The sequence below is a fragment of the Aspergillus heteromorphus genome (genome assembly GCF_003184545.1).
Source record: "Aspergillus heteromorphus CBS 117.55 chromosome Unknown BO70scaffold_36, whole genome shotgun sequence".
Lineage (NCBI taxonomy): Eukaryota > Fungi > Ascomycota > Eurotiomycetes > Eurotiales > Aspergillaceae > Aspergillus > Aspergillus heteromorphus.
Genome location: NW_020290441.1, coordinates 184,774 through 208,003, shown reverse-complemented (window position 1 = coordinate 208,003; position 23,230 = coordinate 184,774). Strand labels below are relative to the sequence as shown.

Below are 23,230 nucleotides of genomic sequence, written 5' to 3'. Positions count from 1 at the left end.
CACTCCGTAACTCCGGAACAAACACTAGAACACTACTACTACTTTACTCATCCTGCAGAACATCCTCTCCTTACGCATCCTGTCCATGTGAATCGCCATGAATCTATTATTGTCCCATATACGTGGCTGCTGTGCGTACGGAGTACTAAGTAACTACCCCCAATCACTCCCATGTCCCCTTCGCAGGCCCAAAATAGCCCGATGCCGGAAGCCCCTTATACGGTGTGCCTCGCGCATCCGCCGTGTTTGCAAACACCGTGTTTCCCCACCAGTTCAAGGATCCTGCGGGGAGGGTGATGCAAAAGAATATAATTACGGTCGCCACCGCGACCCCGGAGTCAAGCGCCGCGGAGAGTACGTAGTCTATGTGGTTAGCACGGCATCCCGCAAAGCGAACGGGACGAACTCACTATACTTCGACCACCAGGCCGGCTTGCGTCGCTTGAGGAACCCGTTGAAGATGACGTTGACCAGCCACCACGAGGAGAAGTTGATGCCTGTGGCCGGGGGCACCAGGCTCATGGCCCCGAAGGCCACGGGCCAGGACAGATAGTTGACCTTGGGCCATCGTCGGCCTAGCAACCAGGTGATGACCACCACTACAGGTCCCACCAGGAAGAACCACAGCAGATTCCCGTATATCTGGCCCGGGGAGAAATTGCGACCGGGGCCAAGGACACCTGCGCAGAGTCAATCATCGACGGACGCGGCATTCCGAGAAGGGCCAGTGCCTACTTACCCCAGATCAGCGACGACGAGTATGTCACCTCGCCATGAGGACAGCTAAACCCACCCGCTGCATCAGACGTGCATACGCCGCGAATGCGGGTGATCATGAACACAGTCACACCGCACTGGACGACGGCACCGACCAGCGTGGCCATCCCCTGCGCGACAAACAGCGTCCGGGGCGCAATGTGGAGGTAGTGGGCCAGTTTCATGTCGGCCACGAATCTAGAAGGTCAGCTCGCGTCCACCACGGGTCCAAGACATGGGTAGACTTACTCGAGTCCCTGCGATACAGCCGTGTAGCCGTAGAACTTAAACGCCATATTTGCGACCGGCCGCCCGAGGAAGGCATAGCCTCCGATGAACTCGGTGATCAGGTTCAGCTGGTTGCTGGAAATGTTCGTGACGGCCTTGATGATGCCCACGGGGATGAAATAGAGGATGGGCAACACGAACGCTAGTAGAACCGCCCATGCCGGGAGGTCCGTGTGCCAGACCTCGTTGGTCACGATGCTCAGGACAAACATCAGAACGGTGACGCTGGCAAACCACCACCACGGCACGCTCTTATACTCCCCCATGATCCGGGCATGGACATCCCGTTGGTTCCGACCCTTCCATTGCTCGACCAGGTCTTTCCCGTGATACAATGCCACGTGAACGAAGATGCCGGTCAGGTTGGCAAAGGCCACGCCATAGGTCATGGCGTAGCCGGCGGGGAGAAACATGGGGGAGTAGTTGCGGTACGCCTCCACGTTGAACGTCCCATCGGCATTCATTACGCGGCTGGTGTTGTAGGTCTTGCCCTCGTTGTCGAAGGTGTTGGAGTTGAGCAAGGGCAGATAGGCCGAATACCAGGTGTTGGTGTAGTAGACAATCGGGCAGATCAGCCAGTAGAACAGCACAAAGGACCCCATAACATTCAGGCCCGCCCAGAACGGAACCAGCAGGGGGCTCTGGTTTGCGTAGACGACCTGCGCCCAGTCAAAGGTCAACAGGGACATCCCCAGTCCCGTCTTCTGGCCAAATAGCTGGTTCACCACGACATTGTTCGGGACGATCCAACAGATGAAACTGAACGTGCTCAAGGCCGTGAAGAGGTAGCCCGGGGCAAAGTACCAGATGGCTCCCGCCACGAACACGATCAGGAAGAACCGCAGCCGGGTGATGACCCAGCCGTCGGCCACCACATTCCTTCGCGAATGCAGGGTCGAGAGCAGGGCGGCGTTGGACAACACCTGTGGCCAAATCATGGTGGCCGGGCCCACAAGCCAGCGTGCGGCCATCCCCGCCAGCCCAAACCCGAACAACTGGGTGGTTATCACCAGCAAGATCTCGAAGCCCCCCCGGGACGGCATGTCATAGAACTTCACCATCGCCTCGATGACTTGGGTGGCAGCGGCCGACCCGAAGGCGACGTTGGCCATGATGGTGATCAAGGCATGCTCCTTGATGTTGAAATGGCGGTCCGGATTGAGCCAGCCCAGGGGCATCCATTGCGCCCACGCACATCCGATCGGATACGCCACGAGTTGTGCGACCAGGGAACTGATGGTTACACTGGGTTGTCTCAGACTAAAGAACTGGTTCAAGCCACTCCCGATCTGTCCTCCGGACATTCGTCAGCGGTTTGCTTTCCCGAACCAATCTTGCGATCGAGGGCTGGGCTGAATAACGTACGATAGTGAAGAGGATGCCAATCACCCACATGCGCAGGGTGTTGACGGGCAGCAGTTTATCGTCCGCCGGTCGCACGACCGCGCGCACCTCGGGGAAGGGCGAGTCGTCGGCCTCATAGGGGAGGATCTCCTGGGCGCGATGGTCGCTGAGGACGCTGGAGTCATCGGTCGCCTCGTTCCACGACGGCTCCTACACGGGACAAGGGAGCCCTATCAGCATTGCGGTACGGGGTAATAGACGAAAGAAACCAAGGATGATCCACAGCGGCATGTCAGGTTCGTGCATGTCTCACGTAGGATGCGTGCAGTGATGCGCTATGCAGGTCCAGGGAGGAGTGAGTAGTGTCGGACTGGGAACCACGTGAGGCTGGGGATGGTGATGGGTCATTGAATCATGATGGGTCGGCCATCATCTTCCTGGCGGGCGCATCTGTCGCAGAACAGAACAAACAACAACATGGAAAATATGAGTCGGGCCCACCTGGATCGTCGAGGACGACTTCTTTCCCTCCGTCATCCTGCAACTGGCCTGACTGGCCCCTCTGCCAGTGCGGTGCCACGAATCGGAATGGGCAGGTCAGATTATGCAAGGGAAGCCCGACTAGGCGTCCAGAAGGCAGGCTGGCCAGATAGATAGAGCCAATCTGACTCGTCCGGCTCAGTAGTAATATTCGATAATAATGATTATCAGCTGGGGCGGGAGTGTTTCGGCCGCGACGACGGTGGAGAGGCGCCGCTGCAATCAACCACGCCTCGCACCGGGCTGGGCCGACACTAACAGCTCGCGGTCTCTAGATATCTATCTATCGTCTCTAAAAGTAGGTATCTGGGAGTCGACGGGGGGATCCGGTTTCAGGGAGGACTTCACGATGCTGTGAACGGGGTAGGTGGAGAAGGGAGAAGACACTGACGTAGGAAGAAAGGGAAAGGGAAGGGGGAAGGGGAAGGAGAAGGGGGGAAACCTTGATCAATAATACCCTTCCAGCCAGCCTTCCAGGCTCCATCAATCACATTGCTATCACACTCACACTCACACTCACCCAACAAAGAAAGGTCTCCAGTCTCCACCCCCCCCCCCAAAATCCCCACCCACTATTTGCCCTGGGCAGGGCCACCGCATGGCCGGTCACACCTGATCGCCAGCCATGCTCAGATCAGGAAGGGCCCGAGACCTCGAGAAGTCGAGTGAGATGCAACCCATCCAGGCAGTTTTGGCCATCCCACCAGTCAGCATCGTCGACAGCGCAAATGCCCCCAAAATAGTGCCATCGTGGGCGCCAACGCCACCAGCGGGGGTAAACCTCTCTTGAAGTGCCGTTCTGGGGACCCCCAGGCGACGGTATCATTTATTATTGTTATTACGATTATTTTCATATTAGTTAGATATGCCCGGGTCGTGTACAGAGGAAAGGAATATCCAATGGACAGGTGGGCTATCAGCCTATGCCTACTTTGATGATTTTAGCTCCCCTGCGGGAACGGAATCCTGTGCGGTGTGGTGTGCCATGCGATATCGATAAATACTATTGTATGCATGAAAGACCCTCGGTCCGAGTTTCACCCATCTTCCATCTGATTTATTACCCCGGAACCTTGCTCGGCGATGGTCGAAGGCGCCGATTCTAACTGCGAGAGATTATCATTCCTCCCCCCATCCCCACGCACGAATTGCACCTGTCTGACTCGGTTCGGTGTTTAGGGGAAAAATCTGCCACCGATGCCATCCCCGGGGACGGGCAGAGGATGATGACATCAGGGAGGCACAGAGGCACAGCGGCACAGCGGCACAACGGCCTGGGGAGTGTGGAGTGCACGGTCAAGTACTATGCAGTGGGAGCCAGGATATGGTATGATTTGCAGTTCAATAGTAATATATCGAACATGGTAATCACAACGATTCATGTTCACGACAAACATCGCCCGAACTCCTCCGGTGCAGTGGCAAGTCTACCACCACTACCGTACTCATGTAGTTAGTATTAAAGGTGGAGAGACTCGACCGGGTCAGGTGCGACCAGCAAAAGCAGTGCATCCCGCCTCATGGCCTGCTGGGCCGGTTTTAGGTTGGCAACGGGATTTGGACGCGGACGGGGACTGCAAGCTCTGCAGGCTGCCCGCTGCACGTCCATCGGGGAGGTGGGGAGAAGACTACTACTAGATAGTACTCGGAGTCTCAGACCTTAGCAGCAGAGAAGTACTAGTAACTAAGTACTAGTAGGCAGTAACTGACCACGTACTACTGTCTCAGATGGCAGGATCACGTTAGTTCTTAGCATGGCAGCAAATTAGTGAGGAGAGGTCGGCATGAATACATTAGACTCGTAATAAAGTGTGCTTCTACTCTGTGTAGGCGCGGGTCTTCCCGGTCGCTGATCCCAACCGAGGTGTCGGCTTGCAGCAGCCACCAAGGGACGCCAAGGGGCGCAGAGGGAGGAGGTTTCACTTTGTTTGCTCGCTATTCTTGCTTCTTGATGCAGTGTAGATACTTGATAGGGAGGGGGTACCGTGACCGTGACCGTGACCGTGACCTTGACCTTGGGCTAGCTGCGTAATGAGGACAGCTATGGGCGATGACATACTGCGTAGAGCCGTAGTAGACTGCCTGGCCGCCCCGCCTTACTGCAAGGGGAATCCGGGCCGGGCTGCGCAGGCGTCCTGACTCTCTCTGACTACTCCGTACGGAGTCTGACTCTGCTTGCCGCCCTTGTCAACTGCTGTTAATTGTTATAGTCCGTTATAGTTCACTCGGGGTAGTTAATGGCTATGAGGTCAGTTCCGTTCTAACTAAACAAAGCGCCGTCTCTGCCTTGGTCAGAACCCAGGAATCCCACCCCCCTCTTCCTCTCCTCTGCCCACAGAAATGCAGATTTTTTTTTTCTCTTTTCTTGTTCTCTCTTTTTTTTTTTTTTTTTTTGGCGCGGAGGGGGAGGGGGGAGGGGACCCAACGGGGCCAACGGGTCGATGGTCAAACAACAGTGGAAGGGGGCAAGAAAAAAAAATCAAAACGAGGCGCCCACCCCCCCCCCCCCCCTCCCCAGCCAGGCCAGCCAGGCCAGAGCCCAGGGAAGGGAAGGGCGGCATTCCAAGTAGATAGATAGTTAACTGATGGAGAGACTCTTCTCGAGAAGAAGGGCTAAAAGGATCCACGGGCTGGCGGCTGATGGCTGAAGGGCGCGGCCAGTGAGAGACGGTAGGCCTTTTTCCCCCGCGGCGGTCGGCCCAACCTTCCGGCCAGTGGTTGGCCCATCTGGTCCAATTTGGTCCAACTCGGCCCATTTGGGTCGATTTGGGCCATTTGGTCGATTTGGTCGATGGCGGCCTCTGCCAGAGCCTCTCACTGTTGACGTCGGTGGTGCGCCTCGTCCCATCCGGTGGACCGCGCCCATCTGACACGAGCTCCTCCTCCAGTACGGCCTGCGCTGCTGCTGCTCGGCGCGCTGCTGCGCTGCTCTGCTCTAGTACTTACTCTTTCTTCTCTTTATTCTGCCTACCACCACTCCACTCGACTACTACTTGCCTTACTACTACTTACTTACTCACTCACACTTCCTGCCTTCCTGCTTGCTTGCCTGCCTGCCTGCCTGCCTTGCTTGGCTTGCCGGTCTGTCTCTCTTCATTCAGTACTTACTCTCCCCTTCCCCTCTCCCTCCCCTCTCCCTCCCCTCTCCCTCTTTCTCCCTCTCTTCTGTCCGCTTGCCTGCTCTGTCAGCCCTCATCATCGCCACCCCTCCCCTCCCTCCCTCTCCCCACCCAATTCATCCATTCATTTATTCACCCCCTTCGACCTGGCTCTACCTCTCCATCCGATCGGATCTCAACAGATCCCTCCATGCTCGACTCCCCTCTCACTGGCCCTGATGCTCACCACTCCCCACCTCCCCCTCCGCCGCCGCCTCAACCTCGCGTGAAGCCCCCGGTCCTCCCATGCGCGGTGGCCATGGACCTCAACAAGCGGCTGTTCCGCCTCGACATCGAGAACAAGCATCAACCCCAAACCCTCAACTTCTCCATGGTCACGACTCCCCCCGAAGACGAGGATGACGATGAGCGCAGCCATCTGAAGCTCGATGGCGAGCCCAATCTCTCCCTGCAGAATGTTGACTCCCAGTCTACCCCTGCCGATGGCAATGGCAACTTGAGCGCGCGGGAACCCCATCCCGCCCTGAGTCGCATCTTCCGATTCACCCCCACCCCAACCGTCGTCCTGGATCCGTCGTTGAAGGTCTTGGAGGTGTCCGATTCTCATGTCGCCTTTTCCGGTCTCCCTAGGGACGTGTTACTTCATAGCTTCATCTGTGACGTCTGGCCGCACACCATCCCGGCCCTGGATGTGGCCACTCTCTACGGCGCTCTGCGAGCGGCGCTCACGACGCGGGACGTCCAACTGATTGACCAGATCTGTCTAGACGATGCTAGCGCTTACTACAGTCTTCGCATCACCCCCATTTTTGAGAACACTGATCTCTTGTACGTGTTGCTCGAGGCAGTCAATGTTCCCCCGGCTGTGAAGCCGTCGATGGCGGACACTCGCCGGTCCTACGTCAATGACACCTACAAAGTCCTCCTGGATACCGTCAAGGATTATGCCATCTTCATGCTGGATACCTGCGGCAACATTGTCACCTGGAACTCCGGAGCGGCCATTCTGAAAGGATACACCGCCAAGGAAATCATCGGCCAGCATTTTTCCGTCTTTTACAGCCAGGAGGATCGCATGGCGGACAAACCAGGGAAGGAGCTTATAGTCTGTCTCCGCGAAGGCAAAGTCGAGGACGAAGGCTGGCGGTACCGGAAAGATGGATCGCGGTTCTGGGCCAACGTACTCATCACGCCGATGTTCGAGCTGGGCCGCCACATCGGCTTCACCAAGGTCACGCGAGATCTCACGGAGCGCAACGCGGCGGAGGCTCGCATGATCGCCGCCTTTGAGGAATCTTCGAAGCTGAAGACCGACTTTCTGGCTAACATGAGCCATGAAATCCGCACCCCTATGAACGGCATGCACCTGGCACTCACCTCCTTGATGGAGACGGATTTGAACGATCGCCAGCGTGAATATTCGGCCATCATTGAGGATTCCACTTCGGTTCTACTGCAGGTGATCAACGACGTCCTCGACTACTCGAAGCTGTCGTCTGGGACTTTCAGCTTACATCCGGATGTCTTCAGCGTCGGCAACGTCACCGGCGCTGTGGTGCGCAACTGCAAGGGCTCCCTGAAGCCCGGTGTTGAACTGACCAGTTACATACCACCCAACTTCCCGACCCAGGTCGATGGTGACCCTTTACGTTATCGCCAGGTGCTTCAAAATCTCGTCGGAAATGCGGTCAAGTTCACCGAGTCGGGTTACGTCAAGATATACACGTCTTGCTCGGAGGACAGCAATGACCCCAATGTGTTGTACATCTTGACCGAAGTGGTCGATACAGGAGTGGGCGTCCCCGAAGATGCCATGAGCTCCTTGTTCACCCCATTCACGCGGTTCGCTGATTCTGGATCGAAGAGATACCAAGGCACGGGACTTGGGCTGTCGATCTGCAAGAGCTTGGCGGAACTCATGGACGGCAAGGTTGGATATCGGCCTAATAGCCCGGGACAGGGTAGTGTCTTCTGGCTGACAGCCAAGATGCGTCGTGCGAACACAAATCCGACGGGTAAGACGTGCGGGTCTTCGGTTGAGAACATCGATGACACGGTGCAAAAGCTCCACAGCATCGCGCCTCACAAGCACGTTCTCCTGGTCGAGGATAATCTGGTGAACCAGATGCTAATGCTCAAGCTTCTCCAAAACATGGGGTTCGCCCGGGTGGACACGGCGTGGGATGGGGCGGAGGCAGTCCGACTGGTCAAGCAGCAGCCCTTGTCCTACAACACGATTCTCATGGATATCGGCCTCCCGGTCCTGGATGGCCTCGAGGCGACACGACAGATCCGACAGATGGGTCTCGACGTCCCCATTATTGCGCTCACGGGCAACGTCATGAAGGAAGACGAGAAGCAGTACCTGGCTTCAGGAATGAACGACCACATCGGGAAGCCGATCCACCAGAAACAGCTCATGCGACTGCTGTGGAAGTGGATGGGGACATGACGGGACCTCGATCCACCGCTGAACCTCGTCTCCCTAGCAAACGATCGGCTAATCCGATTCTTCTAGACTCGTGACAGCATGACCTTCGGCCGCTGACGCGAACCCCTGCTTGGCTGTCTGGCCGTAACCCGCAGCGGATGCTGGGATAGGCTCCCTGCGAGCATAAAGCGCCTCTATCCCTGTAGGGTTGCCTCGCGCTACCCCCCGAGATGGGACATGCAACACCACCTACCATTCATCACTCCGGCAGTGATAAAATCAGACCCGCCCATTGTCCACCGCACAGAGCGGCGCGACGGGGCAAATGTGTACTGCGAAGAGCTTTACGCGCTCAACACAGAGATCTTCCTTCTCTGGATACCGCAAATGGACCAGAGCGTTACATTACAGTATGGACTTACATGGCGTGCATATCCATCCATCCGCACTTGGCTAATACTACCGCTACCTGCTTGCCTGCTTGCCTGGCCACCCTTTCATCTTAAGACGATACATGGGGGAATATACCATACCCACGTCGGTTCTAGAATAGAGGATCCGATCCCTACCTACCTATCATATTAGCTCCGTACCTCACGGTACCAAAACAAACATTCACATATTCTATCTAGTCTAGAAATTCGCCGCATTGGGCTATTATGACCAGCGGGCTTGGCTACCCTGGTCTTGAATTTACATATTTGGCCTTGATTGATATCTATCCATAGGTAGCTATACTATATAGATTGGAAGTCGACACCATATGCTCGATATTGAATCTTGTTGTCTTTCCTCCTTCCTTCCCATGGGCGTGCTGCTCTGTGGGGGAATCGAAAACATATTCCTACCTGTTTGAACCTCCCCGACCTTATCAACTATTATCAACTATCCATACCCATCTATGTCTCTCCACGGCGGAACTTCCAGGCTCCAGTAAATCCAGAACGATTCCACATTTGGGCCAGAATCCGAACCACAACACCGTCATCCGGTAGGAAGAAATAAAATTCACCTGACAGGTCCGAACCCGGTGTGAACCTAGGTAGACGGTAGACAGTAGACAGTAGACTGTGTCGATCACTACATCGGTATAGGTAGGTAGTATAGTAGGTGGGTAGGAGGTAGAGTGACTACCATCCCACGTGTCCCCGCCAACTACCGCAGCAGCAGGACTAATTGTCCTCCAGGTTTCCAACACTCCCCGGAGATACCACCTACCTTACCTGTATCTCCTACACATCGATCCTTATCTACCTACCTACTCTACCTCCACAAGCTCAGGCCCAAGCTAAGCTCACCAACCAACCGAAATGGATACTCCAACCCCCCTCATCCACGGAACAAAGTGCTCAGAGCCTGCTATCGGCCGCATACCTACCTACCTACCCACCTACCTACCTCTGACGCGGCGGCTTTTCGAAGCTAAATCCTGAACGTGAGCTCAAACCCACGGATCCTGATAGATAATTAATTAACCGACCATTGATCTCAACGGCGCTGTTGGAGCCGTGGATGAGCGAGCGGACTTGGAGTTAGAGTTAGAGTTAAAATTCTGATGCTGATGCTGATGCTGAAGCTTCCTCCGGGAAAGGGTAAGGAAGGTGGCATGGTTGGCTCGTTTTGGGTTTCCTAGTCGGGGTTTGCACAGAACAGGATTTGGGGGATTCCGGGGTGTTCGATTTTTATTCGGGGTTGAAGTCTAGTTTCTTCAGAGGAGGGTGAGGATGTGGAGGGAGGTGATTTTGCCGCGTTTGAGATGATGATGATGATGATGATGCTGGCTGGCTGGGTATTTGGGGCTTTTGTTTCTTGTCTTGGAACGCGAATTGGATTTGGTTTGGCTTTGCTTTTGCGTTTGCTTTTGGAGGTATGTGCGTATGTACCTCATCATACCACGGATGATGACGGTGCTGAGGTGGATGATGGATGTATAGTAGTATGGGATCAGGGAAGGGGTACTAGTTACTATAGGTATAGTATAGTACACTCTCAGTATGCACAAAGTGTCGGATGGCCAATCAACCCATGCTTCATTATCCCCATATCTCGTGAGTACAACAACCACCTTAATCCATACATATCAAAGTCAATGATCTATTATTATATTATTTAACCCGCGCGCCAGCCCTCCACGGGACCATCACCGCACGGAAACCGCTCCTTCATGGAAATCGTAACTATATCCATCCATCCATCCAGCCAGCCAGCTGCATGCATCATCTGGCACGCATGCACACGCGCGCCACACGGCAGACAGGGTTGAAAAAAAAATGAAAAAAAGGGGGGGGCACAAATGGGCCATTTAGACCATAAACACCAGGCAAAATATGATGGCAGGAAGAAAGAGAAAAAGTAAATGAAGCAAGACCTTTTTTGAACTGAATGGGGTTCAAACAAGGCTGCCGTCAATGTAAAATGTGCTTTCATACAATAATATAAACAAACAAGTTCCGTAGGGGGTAGGGTTATACCACCCTGGGAAGGGAGGAGTGTTGCAACGGGGTTGTTGCGAGACATGTGCTGCTAATTAGAGCGATGCCATCGTTGCCTGCGGTTCTAGGCTAGGCTAGTTCTTGGACTTGACGGGCTCGCCGTTCACCAGCACCTGCGGGGTCTGGTTCTCCTTGCTGCGAGCGTTGAGGGTGGGCTTCTCGACACCCGAGGCGACGGCAGCGTAGGTGTCCTCCTCCGGCGCAGGGACTTCCTCCTCCTCCGAGTCTTCATCCTCGCTTCGTTCGTCCTTCTTGATGCTGGTGAAGAGGTAGTTCTTCAGGATGCGCAGGATCAGGAACAGCCAGAAGAGGTTCACGGCTTGCAGACTGGCCAGCAGGGCGAACGTGATGTACTGACTAATCCAACACTTGTACTGCTGGGTCTCCCAGTTCAGCTCGAAAGGTCCAACCGTGCGGAACTCGGTCAACACGGCCCACAGGATCTTGAGGTTCAGGTAGTGGCGGAGGTAGATCCACATGAAGACGAAAAACCCGAAATACGGCGCGGTGATGGGCAAGTCGAGGTAGTTGAAGGTTTTCGAGGTCTGCATGCAACATGATCAGTACGAGGCAGAACAGCAGATTGCGATAATGGGCTACTCACCGCAAGGAAGAAATCGGAGATGTCGTGGGTGATATAGACAGCAATGCCCATGTGCGCGAAATGGAAGCGATAGCTCAGACCGATGAGGGCAAGGGTGATGATGTGGTGCGCGACCAGCTCCTTGAAGTCCTTGCGCGGCTTCTCCAGCATGAGCAGCAGCACGATCGCCTGCTGCGCCCAGTAACTCGCCTCCAGCAGATAGAAAGCCTTGAACAATCCTTCATGCTCCCGGTGCGGAAATCCCTCAAACATAGCAGTCGTGTTGAAGTACCAAAGATCGGACCGGCTCATCACGTACAAGCCGAACGGACCGAAAATCGAGAAGTACATCGCCGTGTACACCTGTTCCATGAACCGTGCAGTTTTACCCCGGCCACGAATCCCGCAGTACACCGCAAACGGCCGGATCACGCGTTGCATGAGGAATTCCCGAGTGAAGGACAGGACGACGATGTAGAACGAAACGAACGTGATATCCTTCGGTCCCTTTCCGTACATGATCGGACCGCCGGGGTATTTCGGAGGTTGCGGATAGGACAGGAAGATGGCGCTGTGCATCGGATTGGACTCGGTCGGGTTGACGGCATACAGCGCGAGGAGGACAACGAGGATGAGCAGAGGCAGCACCCACGTGTGCTTGAGGCAGGTGTCCTTGAAGCGACGGAGGATGGACTTCTTGCGACGCTTGGTGTGCGGCTTGGATGCGGAGGCTTGAGACTGCAGGACCTAGTCCAAGAGTGAGCGGGGGAGGATGACGCCGGCCAAGGCCGATCTCGAAGTGCCGGAGGGTCATACCTCGTCCCATTTGGGGGCCTGTGGTTCAATGGGACTGACTTCGTTCATGGTCGACATGGCCGGAGCGCTGGTGTCGCCTCGGATGTCCGCCCCCAGGTTACTCGACTTTCTCCGTACACGAGCCATGGTGAATCGAACGGAACGACGGAACGAGGTTACGTGGCGCGCGACTCTTCCTGATCTCGACGGCCAAGCAGCTGTTTGTTGCACACCTTTATCGGAGACAGTGGGAAGAAGGCGCGATAACGTGCGGGAAAAAGGGCCGAGCGTCGCGGAATGGACGAGAGGACGGCGAGGGGAGGGTAGCACACACGCGACCAAGATCAATTCCACGAAAAACCACGATCGGGGAAGTTCAACGGAAGGGTAACATGGACCATTAAATAATTGGGGTACAAGAAAGGAAAGAGAGGAGGTGGGAGGGAGTGGGAGGAGGGGGGGGAGAAAAGGGAGACGAGAAGAAGACAGATTAGATTGAAGTCGGAGTCGGAGAAGGAAGAGGACGAGACGAGACGAGACGAGACGAGTTCGGGTTGATGTCAGTCGTGCGAGATCCACCCGCCCAGGGGCTCCTCTTTTTTTTTTTTTTTTTCTTCTGTTGCATCTCCACCCTCACCAGCCACGATCGTCGGGATGTCGGACCATTCCCTCGGGCTATCCTGTTCTTATCCTAGCCTGCACATCATTATTGGACCCGAACATGGTCATCGCCCTGTTTATGAATGTATATCTACACAGTAATGGAGGCTGTCCGGAGTGGTCGTGGCCTTGGCCTTGGCACTGGAACGAATACGATTCTCCTGGAGCGAACTAATGTGTAAGGAATTAAGGAACTCCACATGGGATTCCCATCTCTAATCTCGAACTATATCTATCTACGCGACGCAAAAGAGTTGACCCAAAAGTAGGTGGACGTTTGCAGCCTACTCGGTAGTCTCGTACTAGCGTCGGATGGATATCCCTCCGTGCCACCTCGCAACGCTAACATCATTACCGTCCACCAACACGGAGCTGTTGCGATTGGTTGCCCTCGTTCTCCCTGCTCGGAGGCTCCTTCGAAGCAGACCTATACTCCTATGGACAGGCGTTCTCTACCAACAATATCTGCGTGTCTGCGAACGCTGCCCCTTGGCGGCATCGGCCTTTTATACAAGGGTTAGTTATCTGCTCCGGAGAACTCCGGAGACTCCGGAGAAGCGGACGGGGGGATCATCATATCTCTCCCAATTTCATCCACAAGTCTTCTCTCGGACTCCATCCATTCTCGGTTCAAGGGAGTCAACGTATCAAATGTTTGGGCTCGGCCAAAGTCTATCCAGCCTGCCCTTCCAGGACTTCCACCAACAACCATCATATTTCTGGGGTGAGGATCGCCGTGTTCGATGAGAGCGTCATGTATGTCTGCAATTCCTTTTATGAGCCACTCCATGCTATCTTTGGTATAGTTTTCGAAGGTAAGCATCTACAGATCGGGGATGTATTCCAAAAATACGGCGTTTGGTGCGAGTTCATCCTGGAGAAACATGTCGAGGTACGGTTGATGCAGTGTAGGATCGATCTTCTCAAGTGTGCCGTAGAATCGCGGTACAATGCCACGGTCACATAAGCCCTTGGCTTCCAAACGACGATATGCTTGGGATTCGCAGACAAAGATATTATTCTCCCGGTTTCGCGATGCAAATGGATCAGGCCAGTAATCATGATGCTTTCTATTATTAGACCTCCACCCAGTAAGATTTTGAAGCTCACTGCTACCACTTTCATCACCATAGGAGCATCGTCGCGAGATACGAGATAGATGACTGAGAACGGTGATGAAGACAGCAGCTTCTTAAACTGTATATCCGGTATAGGTTGTGCCATATTCTTAACCAAGACCAAGTCTTTGGAAGTGACCACCAGATCTTGACAGAAGGAGACGCTTACAACAATTCACAAACGAAGATGAAAGAGTGGAATCCACCGGCATCTCCTTGTCCAGAACTTATGATGTATTCACAACTTATAGCAGGAGTACTCCGTAACTAGATAGTCATAGTTGACAGCTCCGACTGCTGACCTAAGCGCGCGACACGGTTGCTGGGGTAGCCGCGCCAGTGGGCGCGTTAAGTGGTTTTTCCCGCAGTCGGGCTGGCCGATGCGGTCAGGATCCATCCACATCCATGCAGTCAGGATGATGCCTGACAACCGCCTGCCCCAGGAGCGATGAGCTTCACGCTGCAGCACGCCGATTCTTTTCTATTCTTTAGATGCACTCAATGCCCGACTGCCGCAGTGCTGCCGATTCCAACCCCCACCACCCCCTGTTAACCACACACCGCCGCCTGTCATCCTCACCCCGATGCCGCCCCGTCAAACTTCCCCGCTCTCGTTGGAAACTTGCTCGCCTTCCCCGCCGGATATCGATGCGGATCTTCTCGTCGGCTCCGACGATGAGCTGGATGAAAATGAACGTGCAGCCCAGCGTCAACGCATAGAGAAACTGGCAGAGTCCTATCTCCACGGCACCCCTCTGTTCATCCTCTCTGCCTCGCTCCGCGGGCCCTTGGAAAAGGGTTGGGTCAATCCCTGGAGGAAGAACAGGCGGAAAGTCACTGGCTCGGAGCAGAAAGGAGGACAAAAGTCGAAGGCCACGGAGCGGCCTACTATCCCCGAGACGAACACCCGGAAACGGCCCCTATACCGTGATTCTCAAGACCCCCACCACTCTAAGCCCCCATCCCTCATTCAGACCCGGTGTACTCGTCCAAAGAGGAAGCTCGAAGCAGTGCTGCTCGTGAACCGGCGTCTAAACGAAAACGAGCGCGAGATGGCCGCAGTGGGACAGCAAGTTTGATTGGCACGCCGAAGCGAACAATACCGGGGAAGAGGGCGGTCGAATCAAGCGGGCCAGCGAGTGCTTTGACCTCGTTCCAACATACAGATGAAAGATGGTTGAAGAAGGATTGCGCCGGCATTGGATTTCGCAAGGTCGATCCCCCTACGTCTCCTACGGCTTCCATTTCGTCTCGACATCGGGAAGCAAAAGAAAGTACGATCCAAGTTCCCGGCACCACCTATCGAATCACAACGAAGCCTTTCCGGAGGGACCGTACATACTCGCACGATGACACCACTGCCGGAACCCTGATACCAGATAGTGTCAAGGCCCAAATCAATAACAAGCAGGCTGATGCCCAATCGAATACACAAGAACCTCCTTCAGAAGCGGATGACCGGCAGAATTCTCTTCATGTCGTTTCCTCAACATCCTACCTACCAAAATTCGAATACCGTCGCACAAAATATACCACCAATACCACCGATACCGAGTCTTTAGTCATGAGCCATACGGAAAATGAGCAATTTCCAGGGCAGGCAACTGCTGCTGATGATGAACAGGTTCAACCGGCTCCAAGCGCTGCTTCAATGCAGGTCATTGAAGCCGACGTACGTCAAAGCGATCAAAATACTAGTAGTTCACACGTGCTCAGACAATCTGACACTACACATAACCAGTCTACATCACGGTCAAGAAGCGTTCAGCCCCTCAACGGTCCCTATGGGGTGAACATCAGCGATAGATTTACTTCCGCACAGCAAGTGCCTAGGAACCCCGCCATGGAGCATGCCCCGTCACTTCACACGATTTCCGCCGCCAAGCCACACTCTGAATGCGATGCGGACACCATACCGGATCAGTTCAACACACAGGCTGCTCTATTAGATGCACAGAAGTCTTTTCAGAATGATTTGGATAGCCAGGAGCAAAGTCCGGAGGGAACGCCAAATCGCACTTCATCACCCACCAGCAACATCACACCTTTCTATCGCATGAATACTCCTGACAGGGTGGGTCAGTTCTCTCGAGTCAGAGCGCCTGGAACCGCGCGATTACCACTGATGAGTACGCAATGCATTATCGACGCTGTCACCCCATTTACATTCAGTACGGAAAAGAAAGCCAGGCCTCGATTTATATCTCCCCAGGAAATGTCAAGCCGGAAGGAGCCCATGACCGTCAGTTTTAACATATCGTCGCCGCCTCCATCCGAGCCTGATAACCATGACGATCCGACCATTATACCGCCCCAATCACCTATTCATCAGTACACTCCAGATGACGGCCAAATTAGTCCACTGCCGATGGCCTTCTCGAGCACGAATCCGCCGACATACCAAGACGGCCAGGGTGCCGCCCCTGGTGCAGACAGCTTCAATGAAAGCCAAGCCATTGCCGAGATAGGTAGCTGGTTACAGCAGAGCTTCGACGTTAATAATGAAATCCAACAATGCAGAAATACGAAATCTGGCCCTTCCTCTTCTGCGGGCATCGGTCGCTCCACAGTCAGCTTGAACACGCCCACCTAGCATTTGGTGCGCATCACAGACATATATCTTATTGTTGGGCAAAGCAAGTTCTTGATATTCGCATTGAATGCGGGGCTTTCACTATCTTATTCCGTTCTTTTGCTGTATATTTTTTTGGCTCTGTTCTTACCCTTTCTTTCGGTCTCCAGGCTCGGGCAATTTGGATCATAGCATATAAGGTTAGCGGATTGATATCCTTGTTAATAGAACTATAAACCAACTTTGAGATGAGTGACAGACATATAGTAGTATGGATGGTACAGCTGCCATATGGCCAACATTGGCAGAAAATACTACTAGTAGTGAGTGAATTGTCGAACGGCAGAAGGGTGTCTGTACCCATGAGGTTTGTATATATCATGATATTCATGGTGTTAGAAGCGACTCCAACGGACTGTTTCCCGTAAAGACATATCCAGGGATGTCAGGGCTTCCATGGTAAGCGCCTGGCTTAGACCACACGCCCCCATGCCTATCTACATGATATTTCTCCGGACATGCATAGAATTGAGAAGGACAATTCGCCGGCCACGAAGGCAGCGGTGGCCCGATGACGTGTGGTTGTTTAGGCGGAGCTGCGGCGCTAGCGCCGCGGAGGGCGGAGCTCATCCACCCACACTTGGCCTGGCCGAACTGTCACTCCAGCTCCGTTCCCATCCCACCCACATCTACCCTCGTCCGTCAGTCCATGGCCTGCGCCGTGTCCCGATGGCGTTGACATCAGTAAGAGCCAATCTTTTCCATGTGGGGGCGCGATCGCAGACTAATCTCAATCTCTCTCTCCCAGTGGAAAGCATTTAACTTCTTCGACGTCTCCTCCGTGAAGCTCTCGGAGGAGAGCTCATCCGTCTTCAATGTACCCCCCCCCTCCCCTCCCCAAGTGCTGTCGCGACAATATCTAACATCGGAATGGCGACAGTCTGATATCCTGTCCCTTTGCACCGGCTCTGCAAATGTCTTCCTCGGTTCCAACGATGGCTTTGTCCATATCATCTCCTCTAATTTCAAGCTCGTCCGATCGTTCAAGGCGTCCGACACCGGCTCCATCGCACATATCAAGCACATAGAGGGGACGTCCCTACTGGTCACTATAGCGGAGGAACTTCCGAATGAGGCGATATTGAAAGTCTGGGCGCTTGATAAGGCCGAAAAGAAGACTGGTGCCCCCCAGTGTTTGTCGACCACATCGGTTCAGAATGCGAGGCGCATATTTCCCGTACGTACAGTCGGTCTATCATTATGCGTGGTCTGCGTTGGGCGAGTGCTAAACAATGCGGGGATAGGTATCCGCATTCGCGGTTCTTGATGACGTGTCGCAAGTGGCTGTCGGGTTTGCGAACGGGTCCGTCTCGATCATTCGCGGTGACTTGATCCATGACCGTGGCGCGCGGCAGCGGATTGTGTTTGAGTCTGAGGAGCCGATAACCGGGCTTGAAGTACAGAGTGGAGCCGTTTCGACTTTGTATATCTCTACCACGAGTCGCATCCTGGCCTTGATCATCTCCGGTAGGGGACAGGGCCAGCCGGCCCGTGTGCTCGATGACACGGGCTGTGCTGTCGGTTGCATGAGCCTGGATAAGGATACGGGCGATGTTCTTGTCGCCAGGGAGGATGCGATATATACGTACGGACCCCATGGGCGTGGCCCCAGTTATGCTTTCGAGAGCCGCAAGGACTCGATCAATATATTCAAGGACTATGTGACGCTGGTCTGTCCGCCCAGAGACACCAGCTCAAAGCCAGACACTTTGCGGAGCATTGCTACGGATGAATTCAGGACGACTACGTTCACCCTCCTCGATACTGATCTCAAATTCATCGCACACTCCGAGTCCCTTGTGTCTGCCGTGAAAAACATATTCATTGAGTGGGGGGATCTATTCCTCCTTACTACGGACGGAAAGGTATGGAATTTCCGCTGACAGTTGGAACCATGGCTCACATCACTAGCTCTACCGATATCGCGAAAAAAGCCTGCAGCAAAAGCTCGAGATCCTTTACCAGCGCAATCTCTACATTCTGGCGATCAACCTAGCACAGAAGACAGGTGTCGACACTTTTCAACAGAATGCTATCTATCGGAAATATGGCGACTTTCTGTATCAAAGGGGAGACTATGATACGGCCATGCAGCAATATCTCCGGGCGATTGATAACACGGAACCGTCGCAGGTTATTCGCAAGGTTGGACTCCCGCACCTGCCCGTAACTGGGACCCTACTGACTGTGATATAGTACCTCGATACGCAACGGATACATAACCTCATCGAGTATCTTGAAGAGCTTCACGACCATGACCGGGCTACAGTTGACCATACCACATTGCTTCTGAACTGCTACGCAAAGCTTAAGGACACAGGCAAACTAGATGCGTTTATCAAAGCTCCTGGCGAGCTCAAGTTTGATCTGGAGACTGCTATCGCCATGTGCAGGCAAGGTGGCTACTACGAGCAAGCCGCCTACCTGGCTACCAAATATGGCGAGAATGACATGGTGGTTGATATCTTGATTGAAGACTCCAAGAAGTATGCAGAAGCCGTGGAATATATCTGGAGATTGGATCCAGAGCTGGTTAGTCTTCTTGCTTTTCTTACGAGCTCTATTTTGCATGGCTAACAAATCCAAGGCCTACCATAACCTGACGAAGTACGCCCGAGTCTTGCTCTCGAATTGCCCTGAGAAAACAACCGAACTGTTCGTCAAGTACTACAAGGGACAGTATAAGCCAAGAACCGAAGTCGACCTGCCTCCGGTGGAACCACAAGCGCAACCGAGCAGCACTCTGCAGAGCTTAGCCGCTTTTCTCCCTCTGCCTTTGATGAACGCTGGCTCGGGTACCAAGCCAGAGGAGGCTGAAGTATTGCCGCCAGCAGAGGATGAGGTTCCCGAGCCGTATATAGTCTATCAAATCCCGAAACCCAGAACGGCGTTTTCGGTTTTTGTGGGCCACCCGGATGAGTTTATCTTATTCCTGGAGGCACTTATTGACCAAGACAACCTGAAAGAGGATAATAAGGTGGATCTTTATACAACGTTGTTCGAGATGTATTTGGACACCGCGAGTCGGAAGAGGGGCGTGACTGAAAAGGAAGAGTGGGAAACCAAAGCCAAGAAGCTCATTGAGGGCAAGGATGTGAGAGCATCATACCGTACCTGACTTTCTTGACTCATACTGACTCATTCAGATTCCTATCTCGACCTCAAGCGTTCTTTTGCTCTCAGATCTGTCCGGATTCCGCGAGGGATCAACACTGGTACGGGAACAAGAAGGTCTGCGGTCAGATATCTTTAGGTCATTTACTTCTGCCAAGGACACCCAGGGTGCCATCAAGGCACTGAAAAGATATGGTCCGGAAGAGCCTCAATTATATGTCGACGCTCTCACGTACTTTGCTTCAAGTCCTCGAATTCTGGAAGAAGCTGGGGAGGAATTGGATGTCGTCCTCAAACATATCGATGAGGGAGGTCTGATGACGCCCCTTCAGGTCATTCAGACACTGAGCAACAACGCCGTGGTGACGATGGGTCGCGTCAAGAAGTACCTCAGCGAAAATATTGAGCGAGAACGCAAGGAGATATCCACTGTTGGTTGCCCCCCGGTTGTTGGCTCATTCAGGACTAACGTCGCACATAGAACCGCCGCTTGATTTCCAGCTACAGTACGGAAACCGAGACTAAGAGGAAGGAACTTGAGGAACTGGGTAGCAAACCGGTCGTTTTCCAGGCCCGTCGATGCATGTCCTGTGGCGGCACCCTGGACCTTCCTACGGTCCACTTCCTCTGCAAACACTCCTTCCACCAGCGCTGTCTGAACAGAGTGGACGAGGATGCGGAATGCCCGGTCTGCGCCCCTCAGAACTCCACGATCAAAGCTATCCGGAAAAGACAAGTCGAGTCGGCAGACCAGCACGAGCTGTTCAAGGGCGAGTTGCAGCGGTCGAAGGACCGATTCGGGGTGGTCAGCGAGTTCTTCGGTCGGGGTGTGATGCGGCCACAAAGCACGATGGAGTGAGTAATGAGACATGTAATCAGACCAGATACCTTTATGTAGATAGATACACATTGTTTCTCTTTTGTCGTTTGCGCACCTTGGAGTATAGACAACAGAACCGCCCGGAAGAGGAAATCCCATGCCTCAGGCAGCCAGGCCTTATCGGCACGTGCTTTCGCGTTTGCTGCGAATCGCCGATTTGCGGGACGCGAATTAATTGCTCGCATCCGGAGACGTGCATCCAAGTCGCATCTCCATCTCGACCCCTCCGCACTTTCCACGCAATGTCCTCGCATCGCGTAATCCAGGACTCCGACGATGAGGATGACCCCTTGGTGGGGCCCGAGGCCGATACCACGCACGTTGACATGCAGGACGGCCCAGCACACTACCACCAACCGCAAGAGACAGGTCACGGCTCGCATATGAACGTCAACTTCGACCAATTCCTCAAATCTCAAGAGTCGGTCCCTCTGGGTCCATCTTCCTCTCAACAGCGGAGAGAAGAACGATGGATTCCTGCTAAGATGGGGCGCGGATCATTGGGTGAGAGATTCTTGACTATCATTCGCGAAACACTACGGTTCGCATGCTAAAACAGCCATTGTTGTATAGGCTCGATGATGACAGAGATCGGAATGGCGCAGCAACGATTATTCGACGACGACGAAGCCCAATACGTCGACCATACTCGGTATGCGGAATTGGCGCAAGTACCTGTTCAGGAACAGGCCGCTCCGGAATTGGAATTGCCTGCGCCGGGTGGGATAAATCACATCGACCATGGCTATATTGAACTTCCGGAACAGCACGACGAAGATACCCTGTCTGATCTACAACCGACCCTTCCCGATCCTCCGCTACAACACGTACCCGGACAGGAGCCGAGTTTCTATGAGCCAACGCAAATAGACCCCCTCCCCCTCCCCCACACCCATGAACCAACTGCGCAGACGAGAAAACGAACAAGCTCCAACTACACTCTTTCCACAGGAGCTTCCTATAACATATTCGAATCATCTCTTCGTCCGTCTGACAATTCCTATCCGGAGAGCAATCACCCTCCCACACATTCTACCGGGTCCGGCCTTGCATACAAATCCCCGCGACGACATAACTCGGCGCTCGTCGACCCGTACTCACCACACGACACTGAGCCTTTCTCCTCTGCTAGACTCAATAGATCGAAAAGCGACAATGCGGCACAACAATCTCAGCATAGCGTCGATGAACTCGCTGCACCCGTTCCAGTTCCCGTTCCCGCGCCCGCGCCCGCTTCCATCCCCGGCGTCGAGAAGAAACGAGGCCGGAAGAAGAAACAAAGTCTCCCTGAAAACGACGAGGACGATGATCTTGCTCATCATAATCCTCCAGTCATCCCCGATGGGACGGTCAGTCTTAATAAACCCGAGAAGCGCAAACCCGGCAGACCACCGAAGAACGCAAAACCACTACACGACGACCAAAACGACGAGCACGACCTTCTCCTTGGTCCTGAAGAACCAGATCCAGCTCCCACTCTTCCAAACAACCCAGACAACACTTCCGCCAACTCTCTCCCTCTCACCATCAACGAATCCCCAGAAATCCCCACCGACCCATCACTACCTCCACAAACAGAACCCCCCGTCCCCAACCCAAAGCCCTCCAAAAAGTCCCCCAAAGAGCCCAAGAAGAAGAAGCTCAAACGCGGAAAAACAATGTCCATCACCCAAACGAAAACATACCACTCCGACATCGAAGAGGACGTTATATGGGTGGACGAAAGACCTCTCGTCCCTCCTGGTGCTGATAAACCACTACCACCACCACCACCACCACCTCAAGACCATCATCGCCCTGCAGACGAGCTAGAGGAACAACAGAACCCAGAACCAGAAGCAGAGGACACTACTCTCCCCGATGCGGCCGCAGCGACAGCTGCACGAGAACCAGAATCTGTACCTGCACCCCCCGCGCCCAAAAAGCGCGGACGCAAAAGGAAGAACCCCGTCGACGAACCACCACCACCAATACAAGAAGAAGAGCAGCCGCAACAGCACCAAGGGGCAGAAGATCTGGTAGTAGATCCAACCCCAAATCCAGAACCAAACCCAGAACCAGAACTACAACCAGACCATACACACCACCAGCACCACCATAACCCGAACAAGACCCAACAACCCCCAGCACACCCCTAAAACCAACCAAAGGGCCCTCAAAACACAGTCCCATATCATCCACCAGCAAAGTTCCCTACCGGGTCGGATTAAGTCGCCGAGCGAGAATCGCTCCGTTGTTGAAGATTGTGAAGCGGTGATATTTACCAGTCGGGCTGGGCGGTAGTTCTTTTCTTTCTCTGTAGATGGTTTATTTATATTGTGGGGTGGGTGGGTTTATATTATATGACATTATATGGTATGGTATGGCATGGCCGGTGTTATGGTTTGAATGGGGAATGGGTGGATTGCAGGATACCAAGGCGGCGTGATTAACTTTGATATTGTTTCCTCTTATACCTTATGCTGAATGATACATATC

At 53.8% G+C, this 23,230-nt stretch overlaps 7 protein-coding genes across 7 annotated transcripts; 4 read left to right on the top strand and 3 right to left on the bottom strand.

The window, feature by feature from the left end:
• Nucleotides 1-17: 17 nt before the first annotated feature.
• On the bottom strand, nt 18-2,350 carry optF (small oligopeptide transporter, OPT family; the record flags this gene model as incomplete). The annotated part of the gene is made up of 4 exons (XM_025544256.1): nt 18-363; nt 411-680; nt 740-954; nt 1,006-2,350. Coding segments are annotated over 4 exons (2,030 nt in total), but the record flags the coding sequence as incomplete, so codon positions are not given.
• Nucleotides 2,351-6,345: 3,995 nt separating this feature from the next.
• Nucleotides 6,346-8,499, top strand: fos-1 (sensor histidine kinase/response regulator Fos-1/TcsA; the record flags this gene model as incomplete). Its single annotated transcript, XM_025544966.1, has 1 exon — nt 6,346-8,499. One exon carries the CDS (start codon nt 6,346-6,348, stop codon nt 8,497-8,499), a length of 2,154 nt encoding a protein of 717 aa, XP_025395275.1.
• Nucleotides 8,500-10,608: 2,109 nt separating this feature from the next.
• On the bottom strand, nt 10,609-12,797 carry BO70DRAFT_323341 (TLC domain-containing protein). The gene is made up of 3 exons (XM_025540586.1): nt 12,370-12,797; nt 11,575-12,300; nt 10,609-11,515 (listed from the first exon to the last, which is right to left on the bottom strand). The coding sequence occupies exons 1-3, from the start codon at nt 12,493-12,495 to the stop codon at nt 11,045-11,047; spliced, it is 1,323 nt and encodes a 440-aa protein (XP_025395274.1). The 5' UTR covers nt 12,496-12,797; the 3' UTR covers nt 10,609-11,044.
• Nucleotides 12,798-13,085: 288 nt separating this feature from the next.
• On the bottom strand, nt 13,086-14,351 carry BO70DRAFT_390357 (uncharacterized protein; the record flags this gene model as incomplete). The annotated part of the gene is made up of 4 exons (XM_025546143.1): nt 14,125-14,351; nt 13,862-14,074; nt 13,572-13,831; nt 13,086-13,149 (listed from the first exon to the last, which is right to left on the bottom strand). The coding sequence occupies exons 1-4, from the start codon at nt 14,230-14,232 to the stop codon at nt 13,086-13,088; spliced, it is 645 nt and encodes a 214-aa protein (XP_025395273.1). The 5' UTR covers nt 14,233-14,351.
• A 359-nt stretch (nt 14,352-14,710) lies between these two features.
• BO70DRAFT_432791 (uncharacterized protein) lies at nt 14,711-17,013 on the top strand (the record flags this gene model as incomplete). The annotated part of the gene is made up of 3 exons (XM_025548352.1): nt 14,711-15,187; nt 15,238-15,798; nt 15,868-17,013. The coding sequence occupies 3 exons, from the start codon at nt 14,711-14,713 to the stop codon at nt 16,717-16,719; spliced, it is 1,890 nt and encodes a 629-aa protein (XP_025395272.1). The 3' UTR covers nt 16,720-17,013.
• Nucleotides 17,014-17,380: 367 nt separating this feature from the next.
• Nucleotides 17,381-20,731, top strand: BO70DRAFT_432790 (tethering complex subunit PEP5; the record flags this gene model as incomplete). The annotated part of the gene is made up of 9 exons (XM_025548351.1): nt 17,381-17,442; nt 17,507-17,575; nt 17,639-17,935; nt 18,003-18,623; nt 18,670-18,903; nt 18,955-19,290; nt 19,346-19,852; nt 19,905-20,303; nt 20,354-20,731. Exons 1-9 carry the CDS (start codon nt 17,428-17,430, stop codon nt 20,729-20,731), a joined length of 2,856 nt encoding a protein of 951 aa, XP_025395271.1. The 5' UTR covers nt 17,381-17,427.
• A 263-nt stretch (nt 20,732-20,994) lies between these two features.
• Nucleotides 20,995-22,980, top strand: BO70DRAFT_432789 (uncharacterized protein; the record flags this gene model as incomplete). The annotated part of the gene is made up of 2 exons (XM_025548350.1): nt 20,995-21,256; nt 21,326-22,980. The coding sequence occupies 2 exons, from the start codon at nt 20,995-20,997 to the stop codon at nt 22,888-22,890; spliced, it is 1,827 nt and encodes a 608-aa protein (XP_025395270.1). The 3' UTR covers nt 22,891-22,980.
• Nucleotides 22,981-23,230: the final 250 nt, after the last annotated feature.